General features: G+C 38.5%; 1 protein-coding gene across 2 annotated transcripts in view; it reads left to right on the top strand.

Moving 5' to 3' along the window:
* Positions 1-23,167, top strand: part of LOC149545073 (uncharacterized) — a 210,640-nt gene that overhangs the window by 82,742 nt on the left and 104,731 nt on the right. For both annotated transcript variants that reach the window (XM_089795570.1, XM_089795569.1), the window contains 2 exons: positions 13,925-14,074; positions 14,253-14,457. In XM_089795570.1, the coding sequence (XP_089651696.1) occupies positions 13,925-14,074; positions 14,253-14,457 (355 nt within the window). The remainder of the gene's footprint in view (positions 1-13,924; positions 14,075-14,252; positions 14,458-23,167) is intronic.

Raw genomic sequence — 23,167 nt, 5'->3', positions numbered from 1 at the left:
TGGCATATAATGACTCCCTCTCTAGAATGCTGAGCATTGCATCAATATGCTTCAAATGTCCCTCTCAAGTACGACTGTATATCAGTATATCATCAAAAAAGATCAACACAAACTTCCTCAACTGATCTCTGAATACTCTATTCATACAGGATTCGAAAGTGGCGGGGGCATTAGTCAACCCAAAGGGCATGACTAAGAACTCAAAATGTCCGTAGTGGCATCTAAAAGCTGTTTTCTCCACATCCACCTCTCTAACCTGTATCTGGTGGTAGCCGGATCTCAAATCAGTCTTAGAGAAGTAGCATGCACTGTGCAATTCATCAATAAGCTCATCGATGCGCGGAATAGAGTATCGGTTCTTGATTGTCTTCTTGTTTAGCTCCCTATAATCAATGCATATCCTCATTGTACCATCCTTCTTCTTCACCAATACTACTGAAGAAGCGAAAGGACTCTTGCTTGGTCATATGTGCCCCATGTCAATCAACTCCTTGATTGCCTTTTCTATTTCATCCTTATATCTCTTTGGATGGCGGTAGGGTGTGATGATGAATGGCTTAGCCCCTTCCTCTAACTCAATAACATGCTCGATTCCCTTATCCGGGGGTCTCCCTAGAGGTATCTCACCAAACACCTTTGTATGTTTGGTTATTATTTTTTGTACATCGGGTGGATACTCCTGTTTATGCTGCTCTGTCACCTCAGGCATTACTGTGAACTCTGTTGTCCACTGCACCTGGTCGTGTCTGAAGAAACTCTGCATCCGCTTGAGTGACACCACTCGAAGTCTCCCATCGAACATACCTCTGAGCACTATCTTCTTACGATTTGCCTCAAACCTCATTTCCATTTTTTGGAGGTTAAATGTAAACTCTTCCAGAGATTTCATCCAATTCATCCGAAGCACCATATCCTGATCACCAATGTTGACCACAAAGAAGTCTCCAACCATGTCATAATCTCCCAAACGAAGCTGCAAGTTGGAGATTTTCTTGGTACAGTTGATTTTGAAGACATCGGCAACCATCACCTTAAATCCCCTATGCTCCTCTATATGTAGCCCTCTACATGACACAAACTTCTCATCAATGAAGTTATGTGTTGCGCCTGTATCAATGAGTGCCACAAATCTCTGTCCATCCAAAGTTCCCCTAACTTTGAAAGTGACGGCCTCCTGTTTACTGGACAGCTGAGCTATCGTGCTATCACTGCATGCTTCTTCATGTGAAGAATTATCATCATCTCTATCTAATTCTGATGACTGCTCTGAATCTCCATCCACTGACTCTTCGGCTGAAAAGTATTCCATCTGCTTAGCTTTTGCTTTCAATGGACACTTATGTGACAAATCCCAAGGCTCCCTGCAATGAATAGAAAGCTTCTTCTTCCTGAGATCATTAAGTGTCTCATTGTCCAACCTCTTACTTTCCTCCTTAGGTGGCTGAGCCTCTCTATGAAAAGGTTTACTGCCCTTATCTTTCCTCCAAGGGAAACTATTTGCTTGGAATTTATTTTTAGAAGCTGAAGAGGAATCCATGTCACGAGCTTTCTTAATGGCTTCTTGCAAAGTGGGAGGGTTGAGAGCTTTAATCCGCCCTCTCAACGGATCAGCTAACCCATCCATAAATAGAACCAGTATCCTCTGTTCAGATACAACTGTTACTAACACTGCAAGTTTCTAAAATTCTGAAATGTATGTTTCCAATGATCCTCATTGTTTAAGCTGAGCTAACTCCTTGAAATGGAGTTCTGGATCCTTCCTATCAAAACGTTCAATCAGTCTCTCCGTAAACTCCACATATGAGGTAATGTTTGCGTGACCCATAGTGATCATACCATGATGCCACCACTCGTGTGCTAACCCATCCAGATGAATTGCTGCATACTTAATAGCTTCTTCGTCAGGCATAGGGTTCAATTGAAAGTATATGTCAAGCTTTTGAACCCAAGCTCTTGCTGTGGACTTCCCTGAGCCATCATAATATGGTAACTGAAGTTTTCCTACTTTCTTCCGTAGCTCATAGCTCTGGTTCCTGTCATGTCCACGTGGCATATGTTTCATCCGCACATCCATATACTCCCTAAAGGTAATTGCAGCAGTAAAATCTGGACCTCTGACTTCCCAATCTCTCCTCAATTGGTCCTGTATATCAGTGATCTGGGGCTTTGGTACGGGCTGCTCTGGGGCTCTAGGAGGAAATGTGGGAATCATGGGCTTTGAACTCACTGTCCTAGCTTGCTGGGGTGCATGACCGAAATTGTTCCCAACTTGTTCACCTCCATTATGTGTCCCATCCTGATTATTCCCATTCTGATTGTTACCATTTTGATTATTACCATTCTGATTATTTCCTCCACCTATGTTAGCATTCAACCCCATTTGACGAGCCATCATCTGCATCATAAGCTCCATTCTTTGATTTTGTTCCTGTGCCCTCTGTTCTGCTAATCTCTGTCCCTGTGCTAAGTTCTCTAATAACTGTAAGAATCTTTCCTCTCCAGGATCCCGAGCATTCCTATCTCTTATATTGCCAATAACCTGTTCACCTGTATCAATATGATCCTCTAGATTTCCCTGTTCCTCTTGTCCTACATTTAGACGAGCCCTAGTTCTTCTTAAATTATAGTGATGAGTTAAAGGTTGAACACTCCAATCTGTCATATCACCACCTGTTCATTGTGTTTGTACCCACTAGGATGGCAAGATAAACAAGCTCTGATACCACTGTAACAACCTGCCTTGTTCTGTTATTTTTTTAATGTTTATTTCTTCCTGTAATTTTGTCAAACAATTGTTTTGCAACCAAATTTCTTATAGTTTTCAGCTTGATGTTGATCAATGGTTTCTCAAGATTGTTTGTATTTCATATGAGATGCAAATAGGCGGCAACATAGAACCATATGCAACTAATAACAATGACCATTCATTTATTTTTTGTTTCAGATTATTAGAAAATTACAACTACCATAACAATAATATCTTCTCATTAAACTCAACACATTATATCAATTATAAAGTTCAATGATGGTCCATACCCATTGCGATTACAACAGTGTTAATAGTTCTGAAATTGCTACAGTAACTTGCAGCTACAGTGATCCGGACTTCGACAGTAACTTGCTGCTACAGTATTGCGCTGCTGCTACAGTAACTTGTTGCTACAATACTGCGCTATAATGATTCGAGCTGCTACAGTAACTAGCTGCTATAGTGATTCGGACTGCTACAGTAACTCGCTGCTACAGTGATTCCGACTGCTACAGTAACTCACTGCTACAGTGATTCTGGTTGCTACAATAACTCGTTGCTACAGTGATTCTTACTGCTATAGTAACTCGCTGCTACAGTACCATGCGACAGGAGCTTGCTATTACCATGTTGAATCTCAAGACCATATCTTTCAATGGCGTCAAGATTTTCAGCTTGAAGGGATTTCGTCCTTCAAATTATTGAGATATAATCTCCAAAATATTACCCAATTTCTTTGATATTTCCAAGCATGCTTAAAAGAAGCTCTTCCATTTCTTTTATAGTGTTCTCACAAGAGCTCCATCCTTCGTTTTTTCAATGTGGGATAAAACATAACTCCCTTTATGTAACTTACGTCTCCAATGTGTTATAAAATAAAGGGGGCTCCTTTAATTTAAATATTTCTCACAAACTATAGTCTATGCATTAATAAAGTTAAATATTTAAATTTAACTTTATAAAATAGCTTTATCAATGCATAACAAATCTTATCAATGATAAACAAGTCTTCTTGTCGATTTTAAACAATTACCATCGACATACCGTTGCCACTGGATGTCTGCCCATGTGCAAGATGACTTACTATAAATAGTAAGTATGCCCAAAGTTGCCTCAAAACCCCTTAGAAAGACTTGCAACTGAAACTATCTAGGCGAAATGGCCTCTAAGCCCCTTTAATGTCCTAGTTAGCGTATGAGACCGTGGGGAAATAGGCTAATGAAAACATCATACTATGAATGCTAAAAAGAGGACATTACAGTAGCTGATGGACCCCTTTAGGAAGGTTCTTCGGAAAGTGTTTATACCCCCTCTGGGATTATTGTAAATGTAAATCATCTTATCTGATGATCTGTATGTAATCTCTTGGCATATGTGAATGATAAACGAATTACTGCTGCTGTTGTTCTTGTTCATTGTCTATGTGCATTAATCAATTAATCTATGCGGTAAACAATTGGCGCCATTGCTCGATGGACCTGGAACAAAAGCTGGAATGAAGACTGATGCCGAATTAGTTAAAAATAAGAATAAGCTGAAGGACAAGGACGAAATCCGCACAACTCAAGAAAATTTAATTTTGGCGTAGCAGGCCGAACGCAGACGAAGGTTTCAGAAGATTGTTGAAGGACACCGAAGTGTTGAGGAATTATTGGAGGAGACTTGATAGCGGGTGGAATTGGTGGAAGAAGCAAGGGAGGAATTATTGAACTTGTATTCGCCGAGTGAAGAGAATCTAGACAGAAGGGAATTAACTCGCACGGCTTGGAGTGCCGAGGGAGCACGAGTGTGGTTTGAACTCTTCGTCTGCGATACACTTCCAGAATGGGAAGACCCTCGTTCACCAGAGAAAACAACTGTTGGAGATAAGACAATTGTTGGAGAGAGCGCTGGTGTGGGAGTGCAGATCGCCGGTGTGGGAGTGTAGAGCATCGGTGCGGGAGTGTAGATTGCCGATGTGGGAGTGCAAAGCCACGGTGTAGGAGTGCAAAGCGCCGGTGTGGGAGTACAAAGCGCCAGTGTGGGAGTGAACAACACTAGTGTTGTAGGACTGAACAATGCCCGTGCACAAAATCCAGTAGTAATGGCGGGACCAAAGGAAAAGTTGCTGAAGTTTGATGGCGATGGTATGGCTGATCCGATCCGACACTGTAAACCATGCGAAATGATTTGGAGGGCAAATGACGTAATAGATACAAACGAATGGGTCTGGCAATTTCCGGCAACCCTACGGGGTGTCGCAATTGATTGGTTTGCTGATACAGATCCCAAAAAGTTAACCAGTTGGTACAACATTAAGGAGGAGTTTATCACAAAATTCCAACTGTTGCACGATGACAATGAGATCGTGGCAGAGATATACAACACAAAGCAAGGAAAGAATGAAGCTGTCCGAGTATATGCTGGGAAATAAAAAGATTTAATAAATAAAATGGAGAATAAGCTGTCAGATGGGCTACAGAAAAGATGGTTTGTTGAAAGTCTACGCCCGAAGTTGCGAAAGAAGATGAAGATTGTGCTGTCGTCATCATACACTAAAGCATACAATTGGGCCATGAACCTGGAAAGTGAGCAGAAAACAAAAAAGAAGAAGAAGAGTAGCTTATCCGAGTCAGACGACGATGCGTCTTCGGAAGAAGAAAATAGTAGCAAGAAGGTCTGAGCTCTGTAGAAGGATATGATCCGGATGGTGAAGGAATTCAAGAACATGCAGAAAGAAACAAAGGGAAGCGAGCTATGGTGCACGGAATGTAAGACAGAAAGTCACACTAAAGGATCCTGTCCAAAGAACCAGTTTTGCGAGATCTGCCAGATCATGGGACATTCCATAAAAGAATGCCCCTTCAATATGAAAATCGGAGGACCTCAACAAGTACTCCTGACATAGGCAGCTCCCACGTCAGGAGGGAATGGAAACATAAACATTGATGGTGCCACTTCAGGTGGGTACAAAAATAATAGTAGAGGGCACAACAACAACAATGCAAACAATAACAATAACAATGCAGTCTAAGTTGAATTTAGTACGATGCAAACGGCCGACCGATGGTTTAATGCTGAGCATGTAATTTGTGGGGGCCACTTTGCTCGAGACTGTACAGCGACAAACACCGAAATTATTATACCGATGGTGCGGACTCGACAATCATGAAGATGCCAAGTGCTCGAAGTCCGGAGTGAACTTGATCACCATTGGGATAGATGAAGAGGTGTTGGCAATCACACGGAAGCAAGCAAAATTGTACCCCGACCTAACAGAAGAAAAGAACAAGTTGGAGGAAGCACGGGCGGAAATTGGAAAAGCAGCACAGGCAGAGACATCTCAGTTGAAGGACACCACCGATATCTCAGCAAGGAACTGCGTGGAACAAAACATCGTACGCCAGATATTACAAATTGAAGTACTCGTCAAAATAGGCGATTTGTGGCTCACAATGCCCCAACTTCGATCGACACACAAATATCGTGCCAACTGCCAAGTTACCAGGAGAACAAGGAAGAGGGAAGGAAATTGCCATAGGTGGAGAAGATCAAATGCTAGTAGCCCTCACATCCGGACAGCATCCAACAATCTTCGAGATGGGGATTTTGGGAAATGTGCTGACGGACACGATTATCGATGGAGGGTTCGGTGTGAATGTCTTACCTTAGGATACTTGGAAGAGATTGGGACTGCCGACGTTGTGGCCACCTACATTCCAGTTACTGATAGCGGACCTACGTGACATTAAACCTCTCGGCGTCTTGATGGCACAACTAGTGATGATTGGCAGACAAACATTCTTTCTTGACTTCGTCGTGATCCCGCTGAAGAGAAAAGGATACGATGCCATTCTAGGCCGATGATGGCTCATACAAGCCAGAGTTAAACACGACTCTATCACTTGAAAGCAAAGGGTGGAAATTCGTCATTGATTTACACACACATATGGTAGGTGAGGAGGCAGCGTCGTCGGATTCTGAAGGTGAAGGTGGAGAGGATGACGAGGGGAAGAAGAGAATGGAACTTGATAAAGAGGGAGTATTGAGACTAGAAGGAGGATCGACTGATGATGACCTAGACTCGGTGAGTGGCCTTTTCCATTGGCAGATAGAAGACTACGAACTCTTTCCAAATTGTAATATGTTAAGGGTCGACGAAGGTGAGAAAAAAGAGGAAAATGAATGTATGAAGGAATATAGAGAAGCGGAAGAAGAAAAGGCGGTTACGGCTGAAGCTGAGGGGAAGAACATACAGTACGAACTCAGAAATGGAAAGATCCCATCGTCCGGTATACAGTGAACGGACCGCACAGAAAGAAAAGAATACACCGCACCATAAAATTAGTTGAAGGGTGCCGACAGCAAGGAAATAATCTGGATGAGCGACGACCACAGGCACAATGTGCCACGGAGGTGACACAGAACATACGCAAAGCATGGCGTGATAAGCACCTGGAATTGAACAGGTTTTAGCCAGGGCAGTTGGTGTGGAAGTATGACGGATGAAATAAACCAGGAAAGTTTAAGGTCAGGTGGGTTGGGTCATATTAGATTTGGGAGGTAGGTGACAATGGAGCAACAAAATTGTGGACTTTGGACGGACAAGAAGTGCCTCAGGCAGTCAACGGGTCGAAGTTGAAGATGTACCATGCCAGGAAGACTCCGTCATCGTTGCAAAATGGGCAAGTCCGTACGACTCCCTCGTTGTCGCATTGAGTCGCTGTATTTTTCATAAAACAAAAAAAAAGCGGGAAAAAAAAAAGTAGTGCCTGTTCTTGTGGATGTTTTTCCCCGTGGATATTTCTTGTTTCTCGCGGTTGCCTTATTTTTGTTCAGATGTTGTCTTTAGTTCCCTCGTGGATGCCTTCTATTCTCCTGTGGATGCTTCTATCTCCATGGATAGTATTGTTTATGTAGGTTGGCGGAGCTTGTTTTCCGCAGAGTAATCTTCTCTTCTCCCGTAGATGAGTTCTCTTCTCCTGTGGATGAGATCCGTGGCGAAGTTTTTCTGCGGAGTTAACTGCTTCCCTGCGGGTTATCTTGTTTTTCCACAGACAGGTGGCTGAGGCATTGTTTTGTCCCCGCAGATAGTCTTTTTCCCGCAGATGCTCTTATTCTCTCCGCTGCTTGGACCTCTTCTTTCCGTGTGCACTATTTCCTTTTTTTCGCAGTGGCATTCTATTCTACCACAGTGGCTGCCTCTATCTCCCGCGGACGGGATGCCTGTGTTATTTGCATCGGTGACAGGTTCACTTCTCCAACTTTGGTGTAGTATTATCCCCGCGGGTTGCAACATTCAACATTCTAGGAAGGAGCAAAAAAAGAAAAGAAAAAAAAACGATGACAGATTGAAACAGTTTGGAACGAGTAACAAATGATGCCAAAGGGAAGGGAAAACATAAGCAGTTGCCAAAAAGAGTGTGGAATCAGAGGAAAATGATAAAAATAGTATGTTCTATGCAGTTTTGTGTGGGTTTTGGAGTGCTAATTTGGTCTTGGTGGCGAGGGGCGTTGGCCCTCGACCTTGCCCTGTATTGCGAGGGGTCGACCCTGCTCCATAGACCCCCAGTTGCTGCGGTTATCAGCGTGGGAAGTGTGAGCAGTTGATGAGACTTGGACCTACTGCAGGCATGGAGTGTCTGTGTACCAGAGGCACTTGGAGTAGGTGTTGGACATGAGGTTGTTTTGGTGGATGCATAGAGAGCTCAGGAGGAGTTGATCATCCAGTTAAAGACAGTACAACGACACTTGGCTTAGCGTACCCAGAAGTTGGAAGCAGAGAAAGCGGCACAGGTGGCTATCAAGGTCAGCTTGATTAAGGAGACAGTATTGTGTTAGCAGAGGCTACAAATGCAATGTGAGTTGGAGACCAGTTTGGTGCAGGCACGGGACGAATGTGAAAGTGATGTGACAAAAATAGATTATCTTATTGTAGTTAGTCAGTTAATGTATTTTGTTTGTTAATTTGTTTTGGATATTTTGTAATTGTCGTCCGGAGACAACTTTTTCTTTTGGGGGAGATGATGCCGTCTGTAAGTATTGTATAGCCGATAGGGTGTTGTCGTCGGTAAAGATTTTGTAGCCGATGGGTAGATTAGTATTGTTATGTAGCCGACGGATACCTTCGGGAAGGTTATTCGGAAAGTATTTATACCCTGTTTGGGATCATTGTAAATCATCTTATTTGATGATCTGTATGTAATTTCTTGGTATATGCGAATGATAAATGAAGTATCGCTGTTGTTCTTTTTCATTGTCTGTGTGCATTAATCAATTAATCTATGCGGTAAACAGTTTCAATTGTGTGAGTGTAATGGTTTTCAATTTGTCTTTTATGTGGTTGCCAAAATTCTTCAATGATTGCCGACAATGGACTCCTTTCTTCTGTTCTCACCAGTGGACGTCTCTTGTTACCCACTTTGCCTAATCTCTGTGCTGAATTTGTAATAATCTCTTTTGTATTTCTCATACATTGATGTGTATTCTTCTTTTCTTTCTCCTACTGGGTATATCCTAAGCCTCACTAACATTGAGTATGAATTACTCCATTATTGCCAGTCACCTGCGAATTGTTTTATGCCTCCTTCCAAGTTCCCCCTAGCACTTATTCGTTGTGTATCTATGTATCGACAAAGTTTCCTGTCTTTCTATGATTTCCCTGAATTATTTTCTTCTCCATACTTATATTGCTTTGTAGTCTTGTGTCTCACCAAATAGATGTGACTCATGGTGGTAGCGTGGCTGTCTCAAGGACATTGGTGACATTTCTTAACGAGATCAATACTATCAAATCTTTAATGGTTAGATTATATTATTAATGATTATTATCAATGATATTATATCGATGGAAATTATATGGATTGATATTGTTTTATAATATCATATTGGTCTAGTATAATATTATAATATATATAATTAGACATAATATTATTTTATAATATTTCTTGATTACATTATAAAATTATTATTTATAATTAATTTGTTCATTAATTTAATTTCAATTTATTATTAAACTCTATTCTGGAAGGGGCATTAGAGCCCGCCCTTACCAAAATTGCTTGTTCTTAAGCAGTTTAAATCTTTCAATGTAAGTGGTGACTTACTATGTCAATATGTTATCCAGTAATCCTACAATGGTGATTTCAGCTTGAGGTTAGAATTGCAATACATTAATACATATAAAATTATCAAATTGGAAATACTGTACCATATTATTCAATTTGGAAAACAATTCAAAAATAAATAAACTTATCCAGTTATCTTTATTTGTTGTAGCACTTCTTCCTTGATGCATTGCTCAATAAGCTTTTGAAATATAGAATCTCAAGAATGCCCTTTGCCAACAATGACAACAATCTTTAAGAATGTCCTCTGCCAAGAATGGCAATGCTCACTAAGAAAGCCCTCTACCAATAATGATGACTCTCACTAAGAACACCCTTTGCCAATTATGGCAGTGCTCACTAAGAACACCCTTTGCCCAACATGGTGACATTCACTAAGAACACCCTCTATCAAAAACGACGATGCTTTTCAAGAAGGCCATTTGCCAAGAATGACGACACTCACCAAAAGCGCCCTTTACCAAGCATGATGATGTTCACTAAGAACATCCTCTATGACTGACATCCATGAAGAATACCCTCTGTGGCCGACACTCAGGTGTGCCTTCTGTGGTCGACATTCAAGAATGCTCTCTGTTGTCCTGCATTTTGTCACCACAAAATGTAGGTAACAATATGAAACTTATTCAACTTAGTTTCGCATTTCTCTAAGATTAGTTCGTTATTTAATTGGTTAATATTGATCAATCAATTGACTTCAATTCATATAATGAAGTTTTTTACTAAAGGCTTTTGTCAAGTCTTTTTCATTTTTCTGTTTGGTGAGCCTATGATTGGTTTTTGAAGCCTTCAATGTCCTTTTTTGTGTTTTCAAGTGTGTTTTAATGTGTTGAGTCTTTTAATTTTGTTCAAACCCTTGCTTTCGATTTTCCCTTTGATTCAATATATCTTAGGGCTTTATCAGGTTTGACAGTCAAAAGATATGACCATTTTAGTGCCCAAAAGGTGGACTCTCCAGATGCAATTGCATAATTTAAAATATCATGTTATATTTTAATGTTGACATTTACTTTTTGAAAAATATAACATAAATCACTTTATGTTATGTTTTTAAGTTACTTTATGATTTAAATTTAACACTTAAAAGTAACTATAGAACACTTAATGTTATATTTTTGAGTTGAGTTGCTTTTTAATTTTTCACTTAAGTGACGATTAATTATATTGTTTGATTTTTGTTTTGTGTAACTTTATGTTTTATATGAAACATCTAAGTTAAATATTACTTTTTGAAATAATATTTGCTCTTAATATGTTAATTCTATTATGCAAATGTTATTTCTGACTCAATTAAGTGATATTTCATCAAAAATCAATTAAACATGTGCTTAATTGATCACTTAAGTTGTGCAAAACATGTCTTTCAACTCATTTGCATGTAAATATGCAAATGCTTCTAGAGACCATGTTTTTGAACTAAAGGCATGTAAATGCATGCAACTAAAAATGTGCAATGGGCCTTCTAGAGTGAGACTTGCATATTTGAGTGTTTTTAAAATATGCAATGACCTCCAGAGAATGCATTTTGCATTAAAAGTCTTATTTTAACAGGTTTTTAAAATATGCATTGCTCGTCCTAGAATGTGTTTTGCATCTAGATGAAAAGTCCAATTTTTAAAAATATGCCAAAGCACTCCTAGAGTGTGTTTTGCATGAGCATCACAAAAGTATCTTTTTACAATATGCAAAGGCACTTTAAGAATTGCATCCCATTCTCCACATGCGATTACATGTAATCTTACCCTCAATCTGCACTTACATGTAATCTCATTTGTTTAATTAAAAAAGTTAAAAGAATCTTCTAGAAGGAGGAATTAAATATTATTTTATTTCTTCCAGAAGGAGGTCCATGTATTGGAGGAAAAGAATAAATAGGGAGGCCAGCTTCATTGTTGAGCATCGCATGCGTTGCCATCTACTCTTCTGGATAGCTAATTAAATAAATTAAAAGAATCTTCTAGAAGGAGGAATTAAATATTATTTTATTTCTTCCAGAAGGAGGTCCATCTATTGGAGGAAAAGAATAAATAGGGAGGGCAGCCTCATTGTTGAGCATCGAATGTGTTGCCATCTACTCTTCCGGATAGCTTGTAGAGCCAAGGTTTTCTGCAGTTGTTACATTGATAATTGGGAACGAACACTCCCATTGATTTGCATAACTGAGGTGGTGAAATATCTTCTGAAGGGTTGCGACTGTTGGAGAAGACAAATCAGTCTTTTCATTGTGCCAGACTTGTGGCCTAGGGCTAGATTTGTGGTGAAGGAATAAGTTGGATATTGCTACAGGAACTCTGCTATAGTATTGCTGCTACAGTCACCTTGCTACAGTGTCATTGCTGCTACAGGATCTTGCTACAGAAAAAATCTAGATTGCCTTGAGCAGTTTTCCAGGTTCCTATCTATTTCATTTGTAATGCATGGAGGTTGGATTTCAATATTTTAGGGCATGTAGAGATAATTTGTAATCTGATTTATATCAGAATTTTACATCAGAATTGTTGCCCTAATGTCTTATTGATATAGATGCATATTTTCTCATTTATAGTCAATGCTCTATGATTCAAAAAAATACAAAAACATTTTGTTGTCGGTTGTTGGAGTTTTTGCAAGTGTATCAATTAAAGTTCGGTATTTAGAAAGAAATCAGATTATATATATATATATATATATATCCTTGTGTAATTCTCAAGTTAGCAGTCAGGAAATAAAATTCAGAATTGCACAGGATTTTAAGTGGTATAAGAGCTTGCTTGCAAAGTGTTTGACAAAATGTCAAACAAGTGAATTAGAGAAGAATTTGTGGTTGAAGAAGTTATAACCGGTTGGGGTTACTACAATTAATCAATCAATCTTCTCGTCGATGCCTTTTTCATTGACACCATCGTGCTTACTTGTTGACGAGTTATCCCAATTGATTATATCTGCTCATTCACGCTATTATCCCATTGGTCAATCCTTCGTCCTGTGTAAATATCCTTACAGAATTTGCTTATCCATCTGTATATGAAATTATATAATCAATAGTGGGTGTAGACGAAATTCACTTCTATATCTTCATCTCTGATCTATAACAATCTTTATAAATTTCATGTGGATAGGTTGTTGATACTCGATGTTTATTTTATCTTTTTATGATGATGTCAAAGGTATGTAACTATCATAATAATCTCATTCCTATTCGAAGGTGATTGTCAACTTTTTCTTTGTCTAATGACTACGAAACTGTTTCATTTTATAAGACATACAGTTTCCTCACTCCTTATTCTCCTACCATACTAAAATGTATTCTAGCTAAATCTACTCTACTAGCTTCTATCTACTGTGAGTGTCCAAGGACTACCACTTCTTGTCCACAAAATGTCTTGATGCTCTAGTAGAATTGGTTAAAAAGAAAGGACATCACAATTCACAATTATGTAGGACTGTAGGTGTGTTAATCTCACATTTAATATTCTGCTATAAGATTAAGACACAAGAATCCTAAATATCTTCATTCTAAAACTAAATCATAATTATGAAAAGGAAAATGCTAACAACTAAAGTGCTTGAGTATAAGCAGAAATTACATCAACAGTAACTATTAAAATCATTTCTTAAACAAACCAAATATTGGATTGATCTATTTCCTTTAAAGCCCAAACTCAAGTGGATGAGGAATTGGAGACATGAAAACAACAGACTTAGGTTATCTTAAAAAGAAAGAGTTGATTTCATATCATTTGGTTTCTTCCCTTGTTGATGCTTTAGTCTTGCCTCTGCAAATTATTTCCATTATTGCCTTTAAAGAATGTACTGCTCTGTTTTTTGATTAAACTTGCTCTAGCTTCAATTATGCAACAATATTAAGAAATTTTATTTCCCTATTTGTTTAAGATTAAAATAAAGAGAAAGCATTGCTATTGTATTCCTTGTTACTTAGCTATTATAGTGAATTTACTAGTTACATCTAATGATGATTTTATTTATAGAACCCTTATATGTAACGATAGTTTTTAGAAAAATTATACCTCCATAAAGTTTTTTAAAATAGATATAAACAGAAAAACAAAACTTTGCTTCTATTGTACAGGGTATTACAAAGGAAAAAGCACATGATCTTGCAAAGGATGTAACATATTTTGGTACATTAGTAGTTGCTGCTGGAGATGCAGATGGTATGGTTTCAGGTGCTATACACACAACTGCAGATACTATCCGTCCCGCGTTGCAGATTATCAAGGTAAAATGTATCCCAGTAGCTTTTGTGTTGCAATGTTTTCTACATCAAACATCAATCTCAATATGATTTAACCTGAGAAATATGACCTTTGGAATGTGCAACTTGTTGCATGTCAGTAATTAGTTTGTGTAAAACTATCAACTTGAAGTGACTTTATGTGGCTTGTGGTCCTTCCTAGACAGAACCAGGTATAACAGCATCAAGTGTCATCTTCATCTGCTTAAAGGACAAAGTGCAAGTTTTTGCAGATTGTGCAGTTAATGTGGAACCAACTAGTAAAGAGCTTGCTGGTATAGCAGTTGCATCTGCTGAAACGGCAATGGCATTTGGCATCAAACCATTGGTTGCCATGTTATCATATGTAACTGGTGACTCCAATGAAGGTATTTTATTTTTTAACCAATTTGTTTGGAGTCATGACTTCATAAGTTGGAGAGCTTATTTTTGGTGCCTTTTGAATTTCAGAAACTTAGTTTAAAAATTAGCAGAAATCGCGAAAAACAGCATGACACCCCTTTGCTAGTTTTAGACTGTTTCTGATTTTCATATCTATTGAAGCTTGTATTTTATAGAAAAATGAGAAATAAATAAATTGTATGGATGGTTGACCATCTGGACTCAAGGCACAACCAATGGTTATTTGTAGTAAAAACATAAAAAGAAACCAAAGAGGGTTAATAAAGGGATGTAAAAAGAAACCAAAGAGGGTTAATAAAGGGATGTAAATCCTAGAATGAATTGAAATCTTCAAGATTAATGAGAAATCTATACCTAGTTCAAAGGATTCATGTAATGAAGACATGGGGTGACCATTTTAGAGAGCTAGGTTTGCCAAGTATAATCCCCCTAGCATCCAAGGATGACTAGCTTGTCATAAAATACTTCACATGATGGATCTGAGTACATCATTTGGTGATGCTTTAGCTCATTACAGTTTGCTAGAGTATAGTCATCTTAATGTCAAAGATTGAATTTCTATTACTAATAAATATAGTGATATGGTTCCAATCACACAAGTTCTCAAGCAGGGGTAGAGAGAGAGAAACTATATGTTGTGAGGTTTTCACACCATCGCCCCAAAATTTTGGGTACCCCCTTTTTTTTGGTTGCCTTAGCAATTTTTCGGTCCAGAGGTTGCGGATTTGAACATTTCACAACTTGTGCGCCTTCGGGCCAGGAGGGATGTGGTTGGATTTCTTTTTTTCACTCGGTGCCAACTTGATTTTCCGGAGCCTGTAATTTTATCCTTAGGTTAAGCAAATTTCAAAGCAACATTTTTTCGATGGTTAGAATAATTACTCGGTAGGATAAAATTGTAAATTTTGTACTTGACGGATTTTGGAAATTGGATGTAATTGTACAGACTTGAACATTTTCAAATGAAAATTTTAGATTTAATCGTTTTGGAAAATCTTGAATTTTTGGTGAAGAGGGAAATTTCGTGATAGTGAAATAAAAATTGGAAAATCAATTTTAGACGCTAGAGAAAATGATTTATTTAAAAAAAAAATTAAATTGGATTGCAAAATCGAAAATGGACTTAATTGCAAAATTTTGCATTAAATTGGTTAAAATTGCCTTGACAATTTTTAAAATATTAAAAAAGATTGGTAAATTAAAGTTGAGAATCGATTTGAGCTTGCTAAATCCAATTTTAAATGATATTTTAATCACCAAAACATCATTAAATGAAAACTCTAACATCTCCAAGGCTTTCTTAATTTTATTTTGCAATTTTTGGTCCTAACCGGCAATTAAATGTGCAAATTCCACTATAGGCAAATTAATTTAATGTTGCATTTAAATCTAGGCCATTAATTGGGGGTATTTCAAAATTTTAGAAGGAAGTGAAGTTGAAATTAAAATCATATTTTTTGGGTTAAGTGTTTGTAATTTGAAAATTTAATTTGGCCCCCTTTGTGTGTTAAATTAAATGAATTTTAAGGCCTAAGAGGTGTGAAATTCAAGTTAAATTATTGGGTCCACAATAGGGAAGGTTTAAAGCTATATTAGAGGCCTACATGACTTTTTTTTAAATTTTAAATTTTAGGGCATATGGTGATTTCGGATTTGGCTAATTTAATCCCCCTTATTTAATTTTATTTCCTTCCAATGCAGGTAGGCCCTATTCAAGGAAGGAAAGTGGTATAAGAGGGCTCCTCCCTCTCCCATTTTCTCATTCCATCACAAGCCTTCTCTTGTTTGGCAATTTTTTGAAGCAGCTTTCTTCTCTAGCTTGGCGATTTTTCTCTTGGAAGATAATTTCAGACTTAGTGATTTCTATTGGAGTGGATTTCTTGTGGCTTGGCACCATTTTTTTCTTTCAAACTAGGGCTGCGAATTTCCAGCCTAGGCGATTTTGAGGCAAATTCAGAGTTTTCTTGCTTGGGTGAATTTTGTGGAGGCCTGATTTTTGGGCGAATTGAGTGGAGGATTGATTTTTTTTTTCTTGTAAAGGGGCTGCTATCTTATATTAGATCTGTTCATGGGCAGCAAGCTAGGGTTTTGAGACATGTGTTAGCATCCATTTTTGGCAATAGAGAGGACAATTTTTGCACTTCTTCTTCAGCACTCCATTTTGGCGATTTTTGGGTAAGCATCTAGGGTTTTGGCACCTCCATTGTGGACTGTTCTGGGCAGCATTTGTTTCATTTCCAGATCTGATCCATTGGCGTCAATTCCAGTCTTCATAAGGCAGCAAAATCCATCACATTTGAGCACCTTCATTTTGGGCAATTCTCATGTGCATGTTAGGGTTTTATTGGTGGCAACTTCTAGGGCATTTTGGACAGAATTTGGATAGTGTTTTGGAGATCTGATTTATATCATTTATGACAAATTTGAGGGCCTGGTTTGACAAGTTTTATTGCAGCACTTCATGCCCTAGTTGGGTCATAACTAAACTCTAGCAATTTTCATTGACATCTTCTACTATTGGCAATTTTTTTGAAGGATCTTGAAGGCAGATTTGAGGACATTGTTTTGTGCCCTAGATCAAGTATTTCAATGACAATTTCCAGAATTTGATCAAGTCTGATTTGGACAACATAAGGGCAGATTTTCGCACATTTTGGTGCCCTAGACAAGGAGTTTTAATAAGCATTTTCAGTATTTGCATAAGGTGGACAGAATTCCAAGGTCTTATTTCACTTGCCATGACTTCACATTCTCGCTTGGAGGGCTAAATTTTCAAATGGTGGACAATTCCAAGAGCACTAAATTCTGATTTTTCAGCTAGGCCCTCAAGATTTGCAAGGGGTTTGAAATTCTTAAGTCTGATCCTAAATTCAAAAAGAAGACCCGGCGATTGGTAAAGATAATTTCAAATCATTTAGAGTTGAAAGCGGTCCTTCAGCTGATTTCTCTCATTCGTTCTTGTCTAGATATTGTCTCCCTTGGTTCTTCTTGCATTCATCATCCACTACTTTATCATCCCATCATAGGTTGAAGTTTGGAGATTGATAAGTGTAGAATCCATGATAGGACATTTGAAGAGGCAGAAATAAGCTAGACCATCCTAGGTATTGGAGAGGGAGATATAAGTGTAGTCAATCCTAAGGCAAAGGCGAGGCAGAAATAAGTGGTAGTTCGACCCCTAGGTTGAGGATTGAAGATTGATAAGTGTAGTGGTAGGGCATTTGGTGAGGTAGAAATAAGTGTAGAATCCATCGATAGAAAGAAGGTTGGAGATCGATAAGGGTAGTCCATATCACTTAGAACCAAGGGGCAAAAATAAGTGTTTAGGATAGTAGATGTTAGTGCAAGCAGGAACCCTAAGGGAACAAATACTAAGAAAGACAAAGAGGACATGATGCCAAAAGAAACTTTCTTCTCGAAAATGAGGCGAATAATAGATACCAATGTTGGTACAATAAATATGATACAAGTAAAGGACAGACTAAAGGTAGGACAATTCCCCATGGCAAAGATCTACAAATGTAGGATTGGCTACAGAAAGGCAAGAGAGGAGTCACTAGGTCATCAAGGCTCACCATGGCAGATTTCAAATTAGAGTATGGAGATCTCATTCCACTTCTTAGTCAGATCATGGGCCTAGCTCAAGGTATGTAATTCAGAAACTGGATGTACTTCTTTATTGATGAAATTGAAAAATGAAAAGAAGATTTGATTGGGCTAGGATCATAAGCAAGAACCTAGAATTGCAACTTAGGACCGTACAAAATCAAAAGCAATTCTACATGGGGTCTTACCTCTTTTATTTGATTTAGAGGGAGTGAAAATTGAAAAGTGAATCTCAAGGAAGAGTGAATTTCAAGGAAAGCAAATTTGGAGGAAGTGATTTGAAAATATTTGGGGCTAGAGGCCAAAGAGGTTAATTCAAGTGGATAAGAGGAGAACATCAATGAGGCAGAATTTGGGTCAAGATTGGATGAGTTGGGGAAGGTTTCCATCAAGAAGAAACATTTGGGCACCTTTTCCTCCCTCAATGCCTTTATTGGATATGCAAAAGAATATGAGGACCATGAGAAGACATTGCCAGGAGCAAGCAATATGATGAATTCAATTGAGCTCAAGATGAAGCACACACTTTGCCTTCCCATGAAGGAAGTCAACGAAAAGCTAGTCAAGTTCATTGCTTCGGCTAAAAAGATGAAAGAAAGCGGTAGAACTATATTATAAGATCATTTGATGTAAGCCCAAGTGGCAATTTCTCTTTCTTCTAGGGTAGGACAAGTGTCTAATTCTGATTGGCTACCATTTTGGTGCCTTTTCATTGGTTGTCATTGTCCTTTTTTTTCATTGGTCTATCGACGAGGTGGCATTTTCTCATTGCTCGATGGGGTGGCAACCCTAAATAGGGTTTCTAGGATCCAATCTGGATTGTTGATTTTGCTTTTGATCTGTCATGTCCCCAATTTTTGCCCTTCCTTAGTGACAACATTTCTAGCAGGGTTGATCTATTATCTGGATCCCATAGGCCAACAGAGCGTAGAGGGAACCAACCGAGGGGCTTTGAGAGTCATGCATGAGCTTCCCAAGTAGTTTGGAGTAGTAGACAATAGTTTCCTACAATTTAGGAGGGATTCCTAATTTGTAGGGATTGACTAGGAGTGGTTTAGGAAGCATTTGGAGACCTCGGTGAACGTTTTGGAAACTTAGAGTGCATCTCCTATTTTTTAGGAGGCATTCCTATTTTTTAGGAGGAACTCCCAGTTCAGTGACAATTCTCTCAGAGGTGCACATAGTAGGGGAGAGTCATTGGGACTCAATTTTGGTTGATTGGGGCTGTCTCCTACTTTTTAGGAGCATCCCTAGATTTTAGGGATGGACTGCCAGTTGGCCCATCTTGTTCGGCATCAGTCACAGACAGGTGACAAGGTCAGATTCATGTTTGATTGGTTATTTTGGGCCTTTTGAGACCATTTGGGAAATATTTTAATATATTTAAATATTTCCTAATTTGGTGATTAAATAAATTAAATAAAGTTAAGTTTTAACCATTTTGGAGTAATAAGGGGTTTTTTGGCCTCATCTGGATGCGCACCCTATGGTGTGATAGCTCGTTGGAAAGGTCTCAAAATTCTCTAAATCTTTCTCTTTGGTCTCAGGGCATTTCAGTGAATGAAATTCTATCTATAAGGAAAAAGGTCATTTTCTAGTAACATGACCACTTTAAAATAAGAAATTATAACATTTTCACTACACAACACCACTTGGAGACACTTAGGGTTCGATTTGCAATTGAGAGGGGATTATAAGGAGATGGAAGCTTCATTCTAAGATCATCTTTTGCATATTGAAAAACTTGTTTTTGTGAATTGGCTTTGAGAGAGCAATTCTTCATCTGGGACGCAAACCCCAGGTTTTGGATTGGCTGCGACGTAGCCCTCAGCAGTTATTGGCATTGGATTCTTTAGATAGTGTGCGTTATTATCATGGATAGAGTACGCCATTCTTTATTGTGGATTCAAGTTGCAAATTTATGGTTTCAGCGTTGCAGATTGATTATTTCAGCTGGGACGTGATTCCTTGTAGTCTTAGGGCCGCCATTTGCGGCAGTTTGGCATCATTGTTGGATGTAAGCTGCATGGAAATGCATTTGATTTATTATTTGGCTTTATAAATCAGAAATTTGCCTGGTATGATTTATAGCAATTCTGATTTGGCTCTATGCTCTTATTTATTTTCAGTCTCCTCTCATGTTTATTGTTCATTATTCATTACTATCGTGAAAACTATCAAAAAAAAAAGAAAAAAAAAGAAAAACCAAAACCTTCTGTAACTTCTGTCTATTCTCAAAGACCATCAAAGAAATCACAGGAAGATATAGTTTATTAATTTAAAAACAATAGCAGATCAGCAAGTGCATCCATCAGGGATCTTTCAGTGGTATCAGAGCCTACATCCTGCCAGCTTGTAGGGTTTGTGAGAAATTGTCACAACAGATTTTGGCATCTGGGTATTGGATAAATTTTTTTGATAATCCTACAATGTTGGGTACAAATGACACATGCTTTGGTTTTTCTCATGATGGCATACATACTTCATCTTCGAGTTTGTCATCTACATCCATTGATATGGCAGTGGTATCCTTGTTGATTGGTGACTCCATAGTCTTCGATTCCTTATAGACTAGTGGTTGTCCAAGCTGGAATCATTTACTACTTGACTTGGCATTGACTACATCCATGATTCAGTATGAGGGCATTGAGGAGTGTTTTTTTGGGACATTTGTTGTTTGGCATTGGTATGATGACATCTATGATATCATTCGAGTTGCTGGTCAGAATTATAGCAGCATTGTTAGATGGTCATTTGGGTTGGAATATTGGTTTATGGGAGTTCACTTTCACACCTTGCTGGTCTGCTTCATTGTATGTATGTTTTATGGAGTGCGGTTGAGATATTTCTTCATCTCATTCAGCACATTTGGTATTTTGGTTTGGGATCCGGGCCCTGGTCTCATTGATACATTGGTGTTTCAGGGTCCTAATGAATTGCTTCACAACTTGTGGTTCACTAATATTTATATCAAAGTGACGAAGCGTCAGCATGGTGGTTCCCTTTTGAGGTGGATTTGGAATCCTGGAATCCCTTGGATTTGCAGTTCAATAGTTGAGGATGTGGAAGCCAATGTAGGCTTACTAGAGTTTCCACCTTTAGTGTTCCAGTTTGATTCTCTCAGAGAGCAGTTCATTGAGGAGTTGACAGAGTTGGTACAGTATTTGATTGCTCTTCCTTCAGCGGGTTTTCAGGAGGTTACTTGTTTGGGTGCAGTGCAAGACAATGTTTCTAGAAGATGGAACTACAAACCTTCCAGGATGGCTTGGGACCTTGGGATCATTCTTGGTTATGGTATGGACTTGCCTGATGTTTGTGGAGTTGGATTGACATTGCTTGAGGATAAGCAATCTTTGGGAAGGGAGGACTGTCATGTCCCCAATTTCTGCCCTTCCTTAGTGACAACATTTCTAGCAGGATTGATCTATTATCTGGTTCCCATAGGCCAACAAAGTGTAGAGGGAACCAACCCAGGGGCTTTGAGAGTCATGCATGAGCTTCCCAAGTAGTTTGGAGCAGTAGACAATAGTTTCCTACAATTTAGGAGGGATTCCTAATTTGTAGGGATTGACTAGGAGTGGTCCAGGAAGCATTTGGAGACCTCAGCGAACGTTTTGGAAACTTGGAGTGCATCTCCTATTTTTTAGGAGGCATTCCTATTTTTTAGAAGGAACTCCTCGTTCAGTGACAGTTCTCTCAGAGGTGCACATAGTAGGGGAGAGTCATTGGGACTCAATTTTGGTTGATTGGGGCTGTCTCCTACTTTTTAGGAGCATCCCTAGATTTTAGGGATGGACTGCCAGTTGACCCATCTTGTTCGGCATCAGTCACAGACAGGTGACAAGGTTAGATTCATGTTTGGTTGGTCATTTTGGGCTTTTTGAGACCATTTGGGAAATATTTTAATATATGTAAATATTTCCTAAGTTGGTGATTAAATAAATTAAATAAGGTTAAGTTTTAGCCATTTTGGAGTAATAAGGGGTTTTTTGGCGTCATCTGGATGCGCATCTTATGGTGTGATAGCTCGTTGGAAAGGTCTCAAAATTCTCTAAATCTTTCTCTTTGGTCTCAAGGCATTTTAGCGAAGGGAATTCTATGTATGAGGAAAAAGGTCATTTTCTAGTAACATGACCACTTTAAAATAAGAAATTATAAGATTTTAACTACAGAACACCACTTAGAGACACTTTGGGTTCGATTTGCAATTGAGAGGGGGTTATAAGGAGATGGAAGCTTCATTCTAAGATCATCTTTTGCATATTGAAAAACTTGTTTTTGTGAATTGGCTCTGAAAGAGCAATTCTTCCTCTGGGACACAAACCCCAGGCTTTGGATTGGCTGGGACGTAGTCCTCAGCAGTTATTGGCATTGGATTCTTTAGACAGTGTGCGTTGTTATCAGGGATAGAGTACGCCATTCTTTATTGTGGATTTAGGTTGCAGATTTATGGTTTCAGCGTTGCAGATTGATTCTTTCAGCTGGGACGTGATTCCTTGCAGTCTTAGGGCCGCTATTTGCAACAGTTTGGCATCATTGTTGGGTGTAAGCTCCTTGGAACTGCATTGGATTTATTATTTGGCTTTATAAATCAAAAATCTGCTTGGTACGATTTATAGCAATTCTAATTTGGCTCTATGCTCTTATTTATTTTCAGTCTCCTCTCATGTTTATTGTTCATTATTTATTACTATTGTGAAATCTATCAAAAAACAAAAAAAAAAAAAAAAAAAAAAAACTTTCTACAACTTTTGTCTATTCTCAAAGACCATCAAAGAAATCACAGGAAGATATAGTTTATTAATTTATAAACTATAGCAGATCAGCAAGGGCATCCATCAGGGATCTTTCATGATCTCTACCGTCGGTTGTAATTTTGGCCTCTATATAAGGCCATTTTGCTCTCATTTGTGAGGGAACTATGTTGGAGAATTGTTGTCAAAATACTATCAAAATTGTTCTATATTCATTGTTGTGGCTTGCATGGTGGATATACATGATCATTTTGGTGTATTGCTTGGTTCTTCTCATCGCTCAAATTAATGTTGGATTTCATTTCATGTTGTTAGA

The sequence above is a fragment of the Cupressus sempervirens genome, chromosome 8 (genome assembly GCF_028749045.1).
Source record: "Cupressus sempervirens isolate cs-2001-9-10 chromosome 8, ASM2874904v1, whole genome shotgun sequence".
NCBI classification, from domain to species: domain Eukaryota; kingdom Viridiplantae; phylum Streptophyta; class Pinopsida; order Cupressales; family Cupressaceae; genus Cupressus; species Cupressus sempervirens.
This window is presented reverse-complemented; position numbering and strand designations above follow the sequence as displayed.